This window comes from Homalodisca vitripennis, chromosome 1, assembly GCF_021130785.1.
Source record: "Homalodisca vitripennis isolate AUS2020 chromosome 1, UT_GWSS_2.1, whole genome shotgun sequence".
NCBI lineage: Eukaryota > Metazoa > Arthropoda > Insecta > Hemiptera > Cicadellidae > Homalodisca > Homalodisca vitripennis.
This window is the reverse complement of record NC_060207.1, coordinates 139,994,560-140,012,757: the sequence shown is the minus strand read 5'-3', so window position 1 is coordinate 140,012,757 and position 18,198 is coordinate 139,994,560. Positions and strand designations below refer to the sequence as shown.

Here is an 18,198-nt window from a genome sequence, read left to right as displayed (position 1 = left end):
TTGAGTCAAGAACTGGCTAATTGGTTTTAAGTCCATAATGTCACAGAAACTCAAAATGATACAATATTATTATTGAAATATTCTGTTATTTAATTTGTTTTTCTAGTCCATCATGATCATATATAGGAAAGTTAGATTAGAAAAGACTTTACCACTCCACATTAAAAGCCTTATTTGGTGAAGATCCTACTAGACAGTCAGTGTGAAGCCCTACTGAAGCACATCAATACTTGACAGTCCACAGTTGAGAGGTCTCCACAGCTGAGTGCAGCCATGAGCCATTCTCCCTCTGATGGTGATTGTATATCATTCTATATTATGTTACAACCCATATCCAGGGGTGATACTGAGATGTATATCTTTCTTTAAATAACCCTAGAGAAATTATTTAATTCACTGTAGTATCATTAGGTTAATATATGCAAATACAAGTTTTCTTCTCTAGCATAAAAAACGCCAATAATTTATCTTTTTAATATAATAAAAATCTCTGTGACACAAATCTTAACTTGATACATCAAACAAACACTGGAAAATATACAGTATAAAACTCAAGAAGCTTCATAATCAAACCATTAAACTTAATTAATTCCCTCTTTAATATTGGGCAATTTGCCAGAAAAATTAAAAATATCCAAAGTAATTCCTATTTTTAAGAAAGGTTATGCCAGAGATGTTTTATGCTATAGACTGGTTTCAATTTTTCCTTCATTTAAAAAAATATTTGAACAGGTTGTTCATAACCAACTTATTAAATATTTAGAAACAAATCATACATAATTAGATAATTACATACATCTCCAAGAAATGTTGATTGTTTTCTGGAAAAATTAGATAGATGATTAAATACTTAGTCAAGCATCAATTGTAATGTCTGTGCTGGAGGAGATTTTAATATTGATATTTTAGTATATGAAAAAAAGCTTGATTTTGTTAACCTACTTGATATACACAACATGTATTATACTGTAAATATACCAACCAGAGTAACTGACAAAAGTGGAGCTGCAACAGATAATTTTATTACTAGTATTGATTGATAGGAAACATGTAAAGGTAATGTGCTTAGTTACAGCTCTCTCTGATCATGACAGCCAAATGTTTACATTGTTAAATTTTGATCAATCAAAAAAGTCACTACAACAGATTATGGGAATAAAAAAGAACATAAAAACAGATGTAAATAATTTTGTAAATGATTTGGAAAATGTAAAGTGGACCGAACTATATCAAACATCTACTGGAAACAAATTCTCTTTCTTTTACAATGTGCTCAAGTATTTCTTGACAAAAAATGTATACACTAAAACTGACAATAAACAATGGATTGATAACAAGATTTAAAAAGAGAGAGAAAAACTAATAAACAATTTAAGGCATAATCGGGTAAACAAAAATAGATTTTCAAGTATAGCCTTAAAAAACAGAAAAGTAATTATAGGAAATTAATAAACAAAACAAAACTTTTTTAATTATAAAATAAGTAAATCTGAACTCATTGTAAAAGTAACTTGGCAATTGGTTAACACTGAACTTGGGAAAGTCAAAGACACTTTTTTCCAACAAATTGAATTGAAACATGACGGAAAATCTGTTATTACACTAACATGGTAGATAATTTAATAATTCCCAAAATAAATAACTAAAGCTAAACAAACAACACCTCAAAATCAATTGGATGGACCTAAATTTAGATTTAATACAGTTTCTGAGAAGCAACTAATCAAATCAATCAGTTCAGTCAAATATAAGTGGTCCTCAGGTTATGATGAGATTGCCACTAAATTACTTAAAGATGCTAAATGGGCAATTCCCAAACCACTCCATCATGTCATAAATTCTTGCCTTATTTCTGGTTTTTTACTCTTCTCAACTAAAAGTCTCAAAAATAATTCCACTTTACAAAAAAGAAAGTAAAACAGATCCATCAAAGTACAGACCACTCTGAATGCTGCCCTCATTATTAAGTTTTTGAAAAATGTATGTTAATACAATTGGCCGATTACTTTGAAAATAATAACTTATTAGATAATCAACATCATGGTTTTAAACAGAACAAATCTACAAGTAACTGCATTTATTAACAACTAAAGCTTCTGACAGAGTGTCACAATCTATTTTGATTGAAAAATACGTTTTTATGGCATCGCTGGTAAAGATTTGGCTTTAATTAAATCTTATTTAACAAATAGACAGCAATATTTATTGTTTATGACACTTAGTATTTATGCCTAGTGGCTTTTTTTTAATGACAAACGGAATAATAAGTAATGAAATATATATTTCAATATACTGGTTTAATGTTTGGGAGTTGTTCTTTTGTTTCCATAATAAAATTGTTTTATAAGTGTGTTACTGTTTAAGCCTATTTATAGCCTTTCTTCTTATAAAATTAATTTGCCCCTCCACACAGGCTTGGCCTTGGAGATTTACCTTTATTTTCTCTTCAAGTTTTTTATATGTTTTGTATGTAATGCTTGATTGAGAAAATAAATATATTATATTATTATTATAGTTGAAATCACACAAATAACTAAAAATAGAATCTTAAAAATAAAATCTAGAACTAGACTAAATAAATATTCAGTGCCACAAGGATCTGTACTTGTGCCATTTTTATTTCTTTGTTATATTACCACAACGCAGGACTGAAAATTAGTAATGAATTCAATTGATTTGCTGATGACATAAATTTACTATCTCTGACAACAATATAGACATTTTTCCTGAAATGGAATCAGCAATAAACATAGTAAAAAGCAACTAAACATATTAAATGTATTACTTAATGGAAATAAAACCACTTTTGTCAAATTTTCTTGTCAGAATTTCAATAACTTGAGTACAAATCAGCGAATTCCAGTCAAATTTCATGATAATACAACATTTTTTGGATTAGTAGTAGATAACAAGCTCAATTGGTCCTTTCACATTGATAGACTATGTTCTAAATTAAGTTCTGATATTTTTACAATTAAAAGGTTATATTTATCTTATAGTTTCATAAGGCTTAAATCTATTTATTTTCCTTTAATCCACTCATACATCTCATATGGAGTGGAAGTGTATGGGTCAAAATCTCTCTGTAATATGAACAGAATTGTATCCCTTCAAAAAAAGCCATAAGCATTATGTTAAATCTTAATCATGATGCACATTGTAAAAATAACCACTGAAATGGGAGTAATGATGGTTTAGTCTCTCTACATACATAAAACAGTTTTTTATGTGTAAAATATAATTGGCACATTATCTAACCATTTTGACAAACATAGCTGAAACACAAGAAATAAAAACTATTAAAAAATAATTAAACATAATAAAGAAATTAGATTGGAATATACCTCCCAATATTGATTAAAAATTAAATAAATTTAATAAGTTCAAAAAAATCTTTAAAATTATTTCTTGTTGAGAATGCCTTGTACAATCTTAATGAACACTGGTCGAGAACAAACTCATAATTTTGTACTACTTTGTATTTTAAGTAAAAATGTATACCATTCATACAGTTGTATATTTGACGGATAAAGAATTTTTTGAATTGAATTGATCCATTTATATGAATAATAGAAGTAATAACATTTATAACAAAAAATCCAATGAATCTTTAAATTCTACGCATTTACAATACAGATAACAAAATCACAACTGACAGGCACAATCTAAAATTATATGAAACGAAAACAAGCTACTTGGCATAAAATACTATCAGCTACTTAAGGAAATAAAAAATATAACTGACGAAGAGATTTGAAAATGCAGTAAAAGATTACTTTAACAATAAGGCACTGTATTTCATTCAGGAATTTTTTGACCCTAGATGACTGTGTTATATATATATATATTCACGTTTAATTTAGAAAATAAAATTCTATTTAAAAAGATGTATAAATTTTGACTTTATTTTTTTAAAGTATGGTGATGACACAGTCCATATACATCTTGTACCAGTACTGATGTGTATTAATGGAATAAAGATCTCTCTCTATCTCAGCCATTATTTAAATATGTACTAAATATCCCATCAACTGTAAGGATCTACTAAAAATTCCAGCACTATTTTGCCAGCTTTGCAGAGAAATATGTTTTACTTACGGGAACAGCTAGTAGTAAAATATTTTAATAATTTAAAAAATTTGTCAAATAAGAATAAAGTGTTTGTTAAAAGAGGAGTTTGAAATGTGAAAAATGTCTTGTAGGTTAAATGTTTTTTAATTATGAATTTGAAAACATTAACTTGAATTTTTTATGTATTTAACTTGAATTTTTATGAGTCCAAAATGGTGAAGTTTAAATATTGAAAGGGCTTTCTGATCAAAGAAGTCTTTTTTGCCCTAGAGATGTCTTCATGTTAATAACTAATTTTGAAATTTTTTATTTCTAGTGTACCCCGGAGTAGTAAAGACAGGGGCGTATCGCTATGAAGATGGTACACGATACATCGGTGACTGGAATGACAAGGGACAGAAACATGGACTAGGACAGCTGAGCCTGCCAGACGGCACACGTTATCATGGCACCTTCCACAATGGTTTATGTTCCGGTCTGGGCGTCATGTACTTCTCAGATGGCGCCAAGTGAGTACTCACCTGCAAGCAGCTCAGATGGTTCAGAGTCAGCTGCCTGGGTTTTCTAGTTAAAATGTAAATAAGAAAACTAGCAAATATCATCCTACTTGATGTTGTACCTAAGTTTATTTGATTTTAACCCCAGGTGTCACACAAACCAACTGCAAAGACACATTTTAAGTTGAAACTTCATGTAATTTTTCAACCATCTGCTCTACAACTAATACTCCGAATGTAACATCACTTTACTAATAAAAGATCATAATTTTTTCTTTATTCATGTTTACATTCAATAAGTAATAATTTGGTAATGCTTCAAAAATGTGTAAAGCTATAAAAAAAGCACAACTTTATCCCGAAATTATGTGTAAAATATAACTTATAGTGTGCAAAGAAATAATTCAATATATACTTCCAATTTTATGCTGACTCTAAAAATATAATTGAATTATCAATTCAATTCAATTCAATAATATCTTTATTCACACATTCATCAAGAATGGTTACAGAGTCAACACATGCAGTAAAAATTGATGTCATCAAGAAGTAGGTAAACTAGTTTAAAACTATTATAAATGCAAAGAGAAAATATCTTTAAAATTTGATATTAACTAACATTTCTGTAAAATAAAATATATATGAGGAGAAAATATATGAATGCATATACATACACATACATGTCTTAAATAATAGCATTAACAGAATTAAAAAAATTATTCAAACTATAAATTGTAGAGTTTATCAACAGGCTGTGCAGTCTTTTCTTCAGAGTTTTAGAGTCACATGTTTTGGAGTTTTCTGGAAGCATGTTAAAGAGTCTTGCACCGCTATAGGAAGGCTTCTTGGTGTAAAGGGTTGTTCTATGCGCTGGAAGGGATATATCATTTGCCCGTCTTGTTGTGTAGCTGTTGACGTCACCAACCCTTGGTAATCTTTCTCTTGAGGCGTGGGTGATTACCTCGATGATGTATATGGACACTACTGTGAGTATCTCAAAAGATTTAAAAGCCTCTCTACAAGATTCTTGTGGCTATAGTCCTGCCATGATCCGCATAACCCGCTTCTGTAATACCAGGACATGATGAAGGTTGCCGGCAGATGAACTTCCCCACAGAGTTATTCCATATCGAACATGTGATTCGAACAGAGCGTGATATGCGGCTTTCAAAGCGATAGAGGTACCAATGGATTTAATCCTCTTCATTGCAAAGATTGCAGAGCTAAGCCTTGAACACAGTTGGTCGGTGTGATTGCTCCAGGAGAGGCCTTGATCCAGAGTTAGGCCTAAGTGTTTTGTGTTGTCAACTCTCTGAAGATCTGGGGGCTCAGTCAAGCATTCTTTTAATCGTCCAGAAGCGAGATATTTTGTCTTTGCAGCGTTAAAAACTAGGTTGTTATTTGAGCAATATTGTTGTGCCATACTGACTGATATGAAGGTATGAATGTCCAGGTCTTCAATGGCATTGCCACTCGTTACAAGAACGGTGTCATCAGCAAACATGACTGGGTAGCTTATATTACCCAAATACTTAGGTAGGTCTGCAGTAAAAAGAACAAACAGAACCGGGCCCAACACTGAACCCTGGGGAACACCTCTTGTAACAGCCAAGGGCCCAGATCTTGCAGTCCTCTCTTTTCCATCCAGGTTTTGTTTTATTTCAACGACCTGTTCTCTTCCCGTTAAGTAACTCTCAAACCACTTGACTGTAGTCCCTCCAAAACCAAGAGATGTAATTTTGTTGATAATTAAACTATGGCCCAAACAGTCAAACGCCTTACTTAAATCAAGGAAAACAATGAAACTGTGTTCCCTTCCTCCAAGTTGTCAATGATGTGTTCTATTAAATCGGTAAAAGCACTTGTGGTTGATCTTCCAGGGATAAACCCATGTAGTCTATCAGGCAGGAGATTGTTGAGTTTAAGGTGGTTTTGAATTCTGGTTAAAATTATTTTTTCTATGATTTTTGAAATAGTTGGGATTAGGGATATCGGCCTGAAATTTTGTAGCTCCTTTTTGCTTCCCTGCTTATGAAGGGGATAAACTTTAGATATTTTGAGTTTGCTAGGAAAACTCCCCTGAGACAAAGACTTGTTGATTATATCTGTAATGGGTAAAAATACTTCACCAATGCAAAACTTTAGCAGTTTAGAGCTCACGTCATTGATACCTGAAGAAGATGTTGACTTCAGTGACATTATAGTGTTAAAAACTTCACTGAAGGAAGTGAGTCTCCATTCCATAAGTGAAGTTCCAAGAAAAGAAGTATCACTCATAACAATGGCTCTTGATTGATTGTTTTGTAGTAGAGTTTGCTCGGCTATATTGGAAAAAAATATATTAAAGTGTTCACACAATTTGTCTGGGTCTTCTTCTACCCTTCCTCCAACATCAATCTGCCATTTTGCCCCTGCACTGTCTTTTCTTGAAATTCTCTCACTATTGATGACATTCCAGATGGCTTTAGATTTATTACTTGACTCAGCAATAAGGCTTTCATTTTCTTCCCGTCTTAGAGTTTTTAGTTTTAGATCATACATTTTTTTCTTGTTAAACGCATCCACTTTGTCTTGCTCACTTCCAGTTTTTTTATATTTGTCAAGCGCCAGGATGAACTCTTTTCTAAGGCTGTTAGCTTCTGGGTTGTGTAGGGCTAGAATTTTTCCTCTATTTTTTTTCGGTATGCAAATTTTACATGGAAATGTGATGTCAAGGGCTATTGTCAGGGTATCAATAAAGTTCATGTAAGCCTCGTCTGCTGTGGCTGCCTGGTAGACTCTGTCCCATGATTGAAGTGACAGGATGTCCTTGAAGTGCTGGAGGTTGTCAGGATTAAATTGTCTGTGAGTAGTTCTAAAATCTTCATTTTTCTTTATTGGGGCGTCAACGTAGCAAAGCTGTCCCATATGATCTGAAAGGCCCGTATTTTCCACTATGACTTTTACTCTGTCAGTGTTAAGATTGGTGCAGACAATGTCAATGGAAGTAGCAGAGCTATTAGTGACTCTTGTAGGAGGCAACGGTATTCTGGTTACATCGAAGGTGGCGAGTGCTTCGCATAATGCTACATTTTCTCTTGATGGAAGCAAGCAATTTACATTGATATCACCAACAATACAAATTCCACTGTTGTCACAAGGAAGTAAGCTGAGGGTATCAGTTAACAGGGCCAGGGCATTGTCAAGAGGAGCACTGGGTGGTCGATATATCCCAAGAATGTATAAACATGATTTCCTGTCGAATGTTATCCTGATTGAAGACATTTCACATACGAGTTCTTCTGAATGGTCAGCAATATTAACACTCTCCACCTCATTAGCCATGTCAGTGTGCTTGTAGATGGCAACACCACCTTTCCTGTGACTCTCTCTGCAAAATGCAGTTACCAGACAGTAGTCCACCAAGCATACATTTTTCAAAGTTAATTCACTTAGTCCATGTTCTGTGAGGACAACTAAATCGGGCTTGTGGATGTGTAAAAAGTGATTTAATCTATCGATTTTATTGCACAGCCAATCTATGTTCTGATGGAAGATTTGAATCTTGTTTTTAAATTTGAATTCAGGAAGATTCTGCATCGAGTTTTGCTTCTTTGAGTTGGGTCTAAAAAAGTCTGGGTTTCTGAAGAGTTTGAATTTTGGAGTGGTGATTTAATTGTTAGTACAGGTTGACGGCATAATTTTCGATCCACCGTGACATTCAGTTTTTTTGACAGGGTTTGGTTGGCTCCCTCAGTGGCGGTTTGATTCAGTTTTTTGGACAGGGTTTGGCTGGCTCCCTCAGTGGCGGTTTGATTCAGTTTTTTGGACAGGGTTTGGCTGGCTCCCTCAGTGGCGGTTTGATTCAGTTTTTTGGACAGGGTTTGGCTGGCTCCCTCAGTGGCGGTTTGATTCAGTTTTTTGGACAGGGTTTGGCTGGCTCCCTCAGTGGCAGTTTGATTCAGTTTTTTGGACAGGGTTTGGCTGGCTCCCTCAGTGGCGGTTTGATTCAGTTTTTTGGACAGGGTTTGGCTGGCTCCCTCAGTGGCGGTTTGATTCAGTTTTTTGGACAGGGTTTGGCTGGCTCCCTCAGTGGCAGTTTGATTCAGTTTTTTGGACAGGGTTTGGCTGGCTCCCTCAGTGGCAGTTTGATTCAGTTTTTTGGACAGGGTTTGGCTGGCTCCCACAGTGTCGGATTAATTCAGTTTTTTAGACAGGGTTTGGCTGGCTCCCTCAGTGGCGGTTTGGTTAAGATTATCATATGTAGTCTGGTTGGATAAAACATGAAGCTTGTCGATATTATCATTAAAAAACTCCTCGTAAGTTTCTCCCTCTCTAAGCACCTGTGCAGTAAATGGAGGTGACTTCATTTCCTTGCCATGCGCTTCCGACAGATGAGTTTTGTGTTTGTTCTCTGTAGGTTTGTCTAACTCTATTAAATCATAAAGTGTGTTCACAGGATGCTTTATTTTCTCACTACCTGAGTGGGAATTTTGGGATTTTTTTATTTCAAAGTTTTTTCCATGTGACTTTTTTATTATTTGAATCAGAAAGGTTCCATCTTCATAAGTGTGTATAATGGGAGCTACTAAGTGAGTTGTTGGTTTATCACCATCATCATCAGTTGACTCCATTGCATCATGAGATATCTTGTTGATGTCAAGCATCTGACAAGTCTGGCTTCCCGATTTCGACCACTTCGGGGAATGCAAGGTGAAGAGTGTTTTGTAGGCATAATGTTTTCAAAGTTGTTACAACATTGATGGTGAATACCGTCTGACAGTTTCTGAATTGTTTGCTCCATTTGGTCTTGTTGTTTCTTTAGAAGCAGAATTTCCACGTACACTGATGAGGATTGTGCTACTAAAGGGGAGTTGCTGTCATCAGAAGTTTGTGTGGAAGCAGATTTAGTTGACTCAAGATCGTTATTTTCAAATTTAGTACTCTTCTGAAGTGTCAAAATAGTCATTTCCAAATTTTTAATTTTTGTTAAATTCAAATCAATAAGTTTTTGAGATTTTATGTCTTGTTCTTCAAAAAGGTTCTGCAGTTCCAGTTGAAATTCCTTTTCTTTATTAAGTTGGAGTTCAGAGTCTCTCAGTTCTTGGCTGAGTGATTCTATCTTGTTAATGTGGTTCTTTTCATTTTCCTCCAATTCTTCTAACTTTTCTTCTGTCCTAGCTATTGTGGCAACTAATCTAAGATTTTTTTCCTCCAAAAGCTTAATTTTTTCCAAAAGAGTTGTTCCTATCTTGGCAGCCATTTCCAGTTTGTCCTCTTTATTTGTTATGTCTTCCAGGAAATTACTTTCAACTAGACTATTTTCTATGTCCGCTAATGAGTTGTTGAGAGAATTTGTTCTATTATGTAGGTAGGGGAAATTTTGAGGCCTGTTACTCATGTATGACTTAAGTGGAGAGTCAGCAGAACGGATTTCTTCAAGTTCACTATGTAGGCTGATTTTTTGCCTTTGTGATACCTCTTGCTGCTGCCTTGTGGAAACAGTGCAGCCATTGCAGGTCCAGACATTAGCACCCTCTATTTTCAGTTCCTTAAGACGCTTGTCTGTAAGATTTGCACATCCCGCATGGTACCAGTGCATTTAACTCCAGAATATTTTACTCCGATCCCACAGAGACCACATGGGTATTTAGGGGTGCTTGCTTTGGATTTTATCATTGTGGAAAATCAGATTCAATTGTTTAAAATATAATTTTCCACATTTCCTTATGTAATGAAAATAATAAAATTGATGCTAATTTTAAAAAATATATTAGAATGGAATATTCTAAAGAGTCAAATTGTTCAAAAGTGGATTGTCAGTATTGTATAATTGTGGTTGATTAGATGGCAATCAAAGCCTTGTCAACAATGTATACAGTGCAGCCAGCCGTATGCATAGCTGTAGTAACGGTTGTAATATAGAGTTGAGGTAGACTCTGTAGGAATGCGTGCCAATGCAGTCAGCACAGGTGTTGAGTTGCTCCCTCCACAGTGCTGGTGTGATTGTCGCTGTTGCAAATGATTAAGACCTCACTGCCAGCTGTATAGCAGTTAATAATGTTGCGTTGGAAGTTTAGACGTCTTAGTTGATGAGTTGGCCTCTGATGTCACTTATGAATATTTGTGTGGCAAGTTGATAATGTAGTTATACTTAGTTGCTATATCAGTAGTGCTATAAAATAATTAAATTAGTTAGAGAAGTGCTTGAGTTTGTTATATTATGTGATATATCTTGAAAAGATTGTTGCAGTTGTTGATCTAGTTCGTGATGTTACTTAAAGTTTTCTTGGATTTTTATTGTCTTCAAGGTATTTAAATGTTCCTTAAATAGATGATACTAAACTTACAGTTTAGAAGTATTGATTGGTGTGCAGTTAAGTTGGTACTTTGTTGATTTTCCCACTTAAACTTCACTAAAATGTAGGATCACTTTCACACTAGATGATGGGTGTCCGCCTTGTTTGGTTGTCACACTATGTCATGTTCATATGTCTATTTCGAAAGTATGTAATATATATAATGATTTAAAAAATACATATATATATATATACACCCTGTATATATATATATTATATATTGTTATATAAAAATATTTTAAATAGTTCAATCCCTGAATTAATTTAAACCTAATTTTAATGTGAAAAGAAACAAATCAAATACAAATTTATATTCAGAATTACATGCTGATTACAGACATATAGTTGACATAGCTTACAATAATTGTTTATAAATATTTTATGTGAACTTGTAAATTTATGATTTATTGCAAATTTATTATGTACACACCGTTTTTAAACCATTATTCAAGTAACAATTCACTAAAATCAAACCCAAAAAGGTAATTGTATCATAAGAAAATAAAGATTGTGCAATAAACATACTGAAACCAGAACCAAATGATACAAGAACTACAGTAGAATTTAAACATAAAATACATTATAACAATCCCAATACTATGAGAAGTCTTCCTCTTTGTAACCATATAACTTCCTTTTTATATAACAAAAGCTTTTTTTAAGCATAACTGAGATGTCATTATGATTGTTTACTTATGACCATCAGGTATGAGGGGGAACTGATGCAAGGCTGGTTCCATGGCCATGGAGTTTTCTGGAGAGCTGACAGTATGAAGTTTGAAGGTGAATTCAGAGGTGGCAGGATATGGGGGCTAGGTGAGCATAACTTCTGTGTAATATTGAGCATGCATGCAAAACCTCAATACCAAGGTACTAAATATTTAAATTATTTTAACATATTGTCCAAGTCTCAAAACCATCTTGTTTTCTGTTACTACGAGTAGGTCCAGAAAGTAAGTTCCGTTTGGGAATACAATTAAAGTGTGTACAGATACAGAAAAATTATTTATTGCAAAACATTCTACAACTCTTCAACTACTTTTCCACACAACCGCCGAAATGTTGCAGGCATTTTTCATTGCGTGGCACAAAGTTTTTGTATACCTGCTTCATAGAAGTTTGCCGCTTGTGTCTTCAACCAGTTGGAAACATTTTCTGTCAGCTCTTCGTCATTGTTGAAGTGTTGATCGCCAAGGAACGACTTGAGATGTAAGAACAGATGAAAGTCGCTAGAAGCGAGGTCAGGGAGGATGGTCAAACACGTCCCAGCCAAATCCTTGTAGGAGGTGTTTCATCACATTTGCAGTGTGTGGTCGTGCGTTGTCATGAAGAAAAACAATAGCTTTGGACAGCAATCATTGGCGCTTATTCTGTATGGCATGAATTGACAATTAAAAAACTAACAATTTCATGAATTAGTGATCGTGAAATTTGAGGAAATTCCATAGCAAGAGCACTAATTGTAAACTTCCGGTTTTCCTGGATCTTGTCATCAATCGCTTGAACCAATTCTTTTGTAACCAAAGATGGACGCCCACACCAACTACATTCTTCATCGTGAACTTCACTACGTCCTTCATTGAACTGTCGGATCTATCTTCTCACCATTGAATCACTCACCGTATTTTGTCTGTACACTTCACAAATTTGCCGATAAATTTCAATTGGTTTCACTTTCATAGCATTCAGAAAACGAATCATAGATCTAATTTCACAAGCGGCAGGATTTTCAATCAACACTGACATTGTAAACAAGCACAACAAAGCGTACGTGGATGACAGCGATCTCGAAATGGCGCACGTTCTCCTTGATACAAAGCGTTTACCGCGCATGTGAGGAACTGCGATCGCAGTGCTGCAGCAGCGATAAATTGAAACGGAACTTACTTTCTGGACCTACCTTGTAATACACTTTGTTATGACTAAAATTGTGGCCTGCAGTACTTAACACTATTATTGCAAGATTCTCACGCCAGTTTTATAAATATTATTTATGCCATTTTATGTACTATTTTGTTCTTTGTATGTTGTTAAAGGCTAGCAAAATATAAAAAGTGAATTTAACACTTTTCCAAACAAAATTACTGCTTTAATAAATGAAATGAAATATGCCTTTATTTAAGAGTCGGAGTTAGGACTATTTAGCCCTCTCTACCACTCAACCTCATACTTATTTTTAATAGTATAATTACTACGAGTATGATAGAATCACTACAAATCACTTTTCTAATGGTAATTTGTTGTATAACAAAAGTTAACAATTAAATAATTATTAATAACATCCGAACTAAATTACTGCAAGTAACTATTTGTCCATACAACAATTGAAAAAACTACACTTCATGAGTATTAAATTTTTATATAAGCTTATATAATTATATATATATATATATATATATATATATATATATATATATATATATAATATATATATATATATAAAAGCTTGTGTGTGTGCACACGTGCACATGTGTGTGTAATACAGATGTGTTCAAATGTGATAACACTTTTTAGTTCTGATTATAAAGTAACACCAGGATTATAAAAACATAGGTTATCTGAAATGTGTTCTAAATGTTCATAGTGTAAGCTGAAGTATTTATTGAGTTTGTCTGAATAGGTATGATCACCTTTAGTGATGGAAGCCATGGGTTTCCTAAGAATGAAGGATTCTTCCAGGACTGCAAGTTGGTGCGCAAGAAGCGGTGCCCTGAGGTCGTACAAAGGGCACAGAAAGTTGCTCTTATGGCTAGAGCTCAAGCTGACCAAAACCAAAACTAAACTACTTCAAGATTAAAATTGAAAAAAACTTGATATGCTTTTTCCAAGTTTATAATTTTATGATTTTGAAAATCATCTATTATCCAATGTTGTAAAGGCATTAAAAATAAATAATATTATTTGCTCACAAAGGATATTGAATACCTCCTTTATAACATTATAATATAATTATAGTATACTAAAACTAAGTATAGGTTCTATCAATGAGTCTGACTATCCAATAAACAGCTATCTATCAATATTGTCGCTTTCTTGATATTTAGACATTGGCTTATATGTAGTCTGATAGCCAGTGAATTTGGGTTTCTTCTAGGGTTAAATAAATGTAGAAAAAGTTGGTAAAATAATGTGCTAATGAATTTTTAAAATAAAACAAAATTACATGAGCAACATTAATTAACCCAAGTAAAGCATTTGGTACGATAAACCATAAATAAATTTTAAAGAATTTATCATGTTATGGTGTGATTGATAGTGAGTTATATTTTTCAAATCTAATTTTAATTATAGAAAAGAAGCAGTAATGCAGGGTGATGATTTGTTTGATTTTAAGTATCCAAATTTATGCACCACAAGGATTAGTACTGAAACCCTTTCTTTTTATAATAGCCATAAATGGTTTTTCTTCTTTTACTCCATGTACATTTATTTTACATGATGATATAATTTTTTTTAATAAGTGATATAACTTTCTGAACGTAAAAATAAGATCCTAAATGAATTCATGATAAAAACACTGGAATGGTTCAAAGTCAGTTCTCTACCTTTGAACTGAAAGATTAATATTTTCACTAATACACTTAAATGTAGACATTGTGAAATAAATTGGTGTTCAGCTAGATAGTAAGCTTGATAGAAATAACCATGTTGAACACATAATGTAGCTTTATGGTAGGAAGGGTTGATTCAATTTCCATGTTGAACAGTTATGCCAGAAACTAGCAAGAGTTACTTACTTGATCACAGGATAAAATACATATGTTGATCTAAGCCTACTACGCTTTCTTTCATTCCCATTTTTCATATGGAATAACCCTCTGGGGAAAAAGCAAAACAGCCAGGACAGTTTTCATAAGGGAAAAGAAGTATTACAGATAATACAAAATATTTATCTAACAGAGTGATGTCTCTGCAAATTATTAGTTTACTTTGTTTATATATTTCAAAATACATGAAAATTTTATCATCTCACATACACACCACGCACACAAGCCTAAAATTACAATGAACTTTTATGATGGAAAATGCATGAAGCTCGTATCGATAATAACTCTGGAATTTGATCTGTTTTTTGTCTCTGTTATTGCTCTATTTTTTTATTATTTATTGCTATTTGTTACACAAAAATCCTTAAAGCCTTTTGATCTTGTATAAATTTCTATGTACTGTTATTGTTATTATGGTGATTGATTGTTGTTATTTTGTCTTTTTTCTATGTTTGTACCTTGTTACTTGCTTATATTATTTATCTTGTTATTGGTGTGTATATTTATTCACATTTACCTTTTTATTAATAGATACATGTATGTATTTATACATGTTAGGTGTTCACAATACCAAATTGTAAAACATGGTGGGCTCTATTGATTTAAATGATTAATTTACTATAGTAAGTTTTAAGCACATTTATGCATGTATCTGGAAAATACATTTTTCTTGACAATCTATTTAACAGTTTAAATAGAATAATTGTGAGTTATTGTGCATGGAGAAAATTTAAAATGAATTACTACAAGTACAGGAATGACTGTCAAAGTATAATCAGTAAATAATGTAAATACTGTACTTTATTATACCAACTTTACTTCCCGCACACGCCATTGTAGGGGTATTGGGAATGTACTGTAAACAGAGCATGTAATCATAGAAATATAATTTGCATGAAATGTTTATGTTTTGCATATATTCAACTGTGTAATTTTCTGAATAAAGATGTTTGAACTTGAACAAACACATCCACACGCATTGGGAGTGGACGAGAATGTGGGGCATGTGTTCCTTTATGTGCCCCCAATTCGAAGCACAGCACGCAGAGCTAGTGGTTGTCAGAGGAAAATCATTACCCCTCGGAGTTGTCGGAGGAAAAATGGAGAACCTGGTTCCGTTAATGCTTGCATCAGAAACCACCTGAGAGAAGGTCTGCTCCTTTGTTACGAAAGTCCTCATTGAACTACGACAGGAGGAACAGGGGAGGTTGAAAAAGAAGCGGCTCCCCCAACACCAGTGGGATGAGCTTCAGCTGATGCTTTCACCTGTAAAGTAATACCTAACGGTAGTTCCATGGGGAGCTAAATAAGACCAGATGAAGAGGGAAGGTTTTTTAGTCGGTATGGGTCGTGTCCAACAAAACCCAATGACCAGACCGAGTCTGACATGATAAAGTGTGTAAATGTATTTTTCTACTACAAAAAAACCACACACAAATAAATGCTTGTTAGATGTCAAGAAAGGCCCGTCTACATACATTCTTAGATAGGATATTCATAATCATGGTACAAAAAAAAAACAATACATATACACACTTACCATAATTTAATTTAAAAACAAACTCTAATAATCATTAATTTTTTTAGGCCTTTTCTATTCAAACAACACATTATCAGACCCACATAACTGAAATAAAAGTGGTTAAAGTAATATAGACATTTTAGTACTTAAATAAAAACACATGTCATTATAAATAAAAGGAGATAAAATTTTAAAGACCAGGAGTATGTCTACTGTATATGTAAAAATTAATATTTAATTAGATTAAAGGCAGTAACTGTGAATTTTGGAAAGGCCCAGGTTCATTATGTGGGTCTGATGATGTGTCCCTTGAACACAAAAGGTTTCATTAAAATAAGATTCAATGATTATTGGAGTATTCGTTTTTACATTAAGTAATATATTCCAATAAGAAGAGGCTGGTAGAATGTACATTTAACATCACTGAGATAGCAAAATATAAAAAAGCCATCTTTGTATGAAAATCCAATTGTTTAATAAACCACCAGAAATAGCTAAGGCATTAAATGTAGCTAAATTGAATTAATTTTAAACATAAATAACTCATTAAAATAAAGGTATTTTATTTAGTTAACAAATACATAACCTGTGATATTAATTCAAGAATTGTTTAACAGTTTTATTGTTGTGCTCAATTTTTTTAGTGTTTTATTTTTTTATATGTATGTTGATAATTTCTATATCTTTATTTTAAGTTATTAAATTTTAACCTTGTGATGCTTATTTCAATTAACTAATGATAGTTAGGTTGCTGTTTAGTTAACCAGGATATAAGGAATTCACAATGAGAAACTGTTGTTAATTTATTAACATTATAATGTACCTACTATAAGCATTCATTTTATATAACATGTATTGCTTTTATTGACTACAAATTGCACCATTAAAATAATGCCAACCGACAATAAACTTACGAGTTCTGACACATCTGTATTCACAGGTTATGTATTTTTAGAGTTGTGACCTTTTCAATTTTACGTTTGATTTTTTTCTACGTATTTATAAAAGTACTGGGCAATGTCTCAACATACTGTTTTACTGCTCAAAATATCAGCATGTTTAGAGCTGTTTATGGTGGTAATGCAGAACATAAAACTGCTACTTGTAAATGGACTAAACATTTTTTAAATGTGCAAAACATTTAGAGAGTGCAAGAGCAAAGAAACCTCTGATCTCCTGTGTAGATAAAAATATTGAACCACGAAAGCCCTTTCTGATTCATCATCATCATCGTCAGACGTTTCCGTTCTCACGGGTCGTCGTCGTACACAGCCTCCTCCACTTTAGTCTATCCTTCCAGGTCTCCTCTTCATCCACCTGTATTTTCTGTAGTCCCCTTCTCTCTATGTCTTTCCACACTTGGTCCTCCCATCTTCCTCTCGGTCTTCCTCTTGGTCTTCTTCCTCCTTCCTCCTTCTCCAGTGCTATTCTAGGCATTCTATTATCTCCCATCCTCTTCACATGCCCCATCCACTGTATTCTTCTTCCTTCCATTGTCTCTTGCAGTGAAACTACCTTCAAACTTTCTCTGGTTATTTCGTTCCTTATTCTATCTCTTCTTGTAGTCTTCTCTATCCCTCTTAAAAATCTCATTTCTGCAGCTTGCAATCTGCTTAAATCATTTTTAGTCCACGTCCACGTCTCTGCTCCATATAATAAAATTGGTTGGAAATAAGATTTATACATCAATACTTTTGAAGTCCCTCTAAGTCCAACCCCTCGTCCTCGTCGTGAGGGACGGGCAACGGCTCAAAGAGACGGCTAACGGGGCTCTGGTGAAGCTATGTCAGGTCTAGCAAGCCGGTAGTGGATAAAACTTGCTTTCAAAAATAAGAACAGCCCTTTCTGATTACCAAATGGAAAAACAATAGCTGTTGAAAATATTTGTTGAAAAATTATCTACACACATGGTCTGGTTCTGACTAGACCATTCATTATGACGAATATAGTTAGAACTCTTTTGAAAATAATTTTAAGTTTCTTAATATGTTTTCTTAATAGCC

The 18,198-nt window shown here is 33.4% G+C and overlaps 1 protein-coding gene across 1 annotated transcript; it reads left to right on the top strand.

The window, feature by feature from the left end:
• Positions 1-188: 188 nt before the first annotated feature.
• LOC124372141 (MORN repeat-containing protein 4 homolog) lies at positions 189-13,814 on the top strand. Its single transcript, XM_046830508.1, has 4 exons — positions 189-295; positions 4,388-4,580; positions 11,613-11,722; positions 13,527-13,814. The coding sequence occupies exons 1-4, from the start codon at positions 274-276 to the stop codon at positions 13,685-13,687; spliced, it is 486 nt and encodes a 161-aa protein (XP_046686464.1). The 5' UTR covers positions 189-273; the 3' UTR covers positions 13,688-13,814.
• The last annotated feature ends 4,384 nt before the right edge of the window (positions 13,815-18,198 follow it).

Excerpts from the sequence above, each read along its gene's own strand:
- LOC124372141 (XM_046830508.1), top strand. The coding sequence starts at position 274 with ATGAGCCATTCTCCCTCTGATG. Across the intron at positions 296-4,387 it reads GAGCCATTCTCCCTCTGATG|TGTACCCCGGAGTAGTAAAG; the intron begins GTGATTGTATAT and ends TTTTATTTCTAG. Across the intron at positions 11,723-13,526 it reads TGGCAGGATATGGGGGCTAG|GTATGATCACCTTTAGTGAT; the intron begins GTGAGCATAACT and ends TTGTCTGAATAG.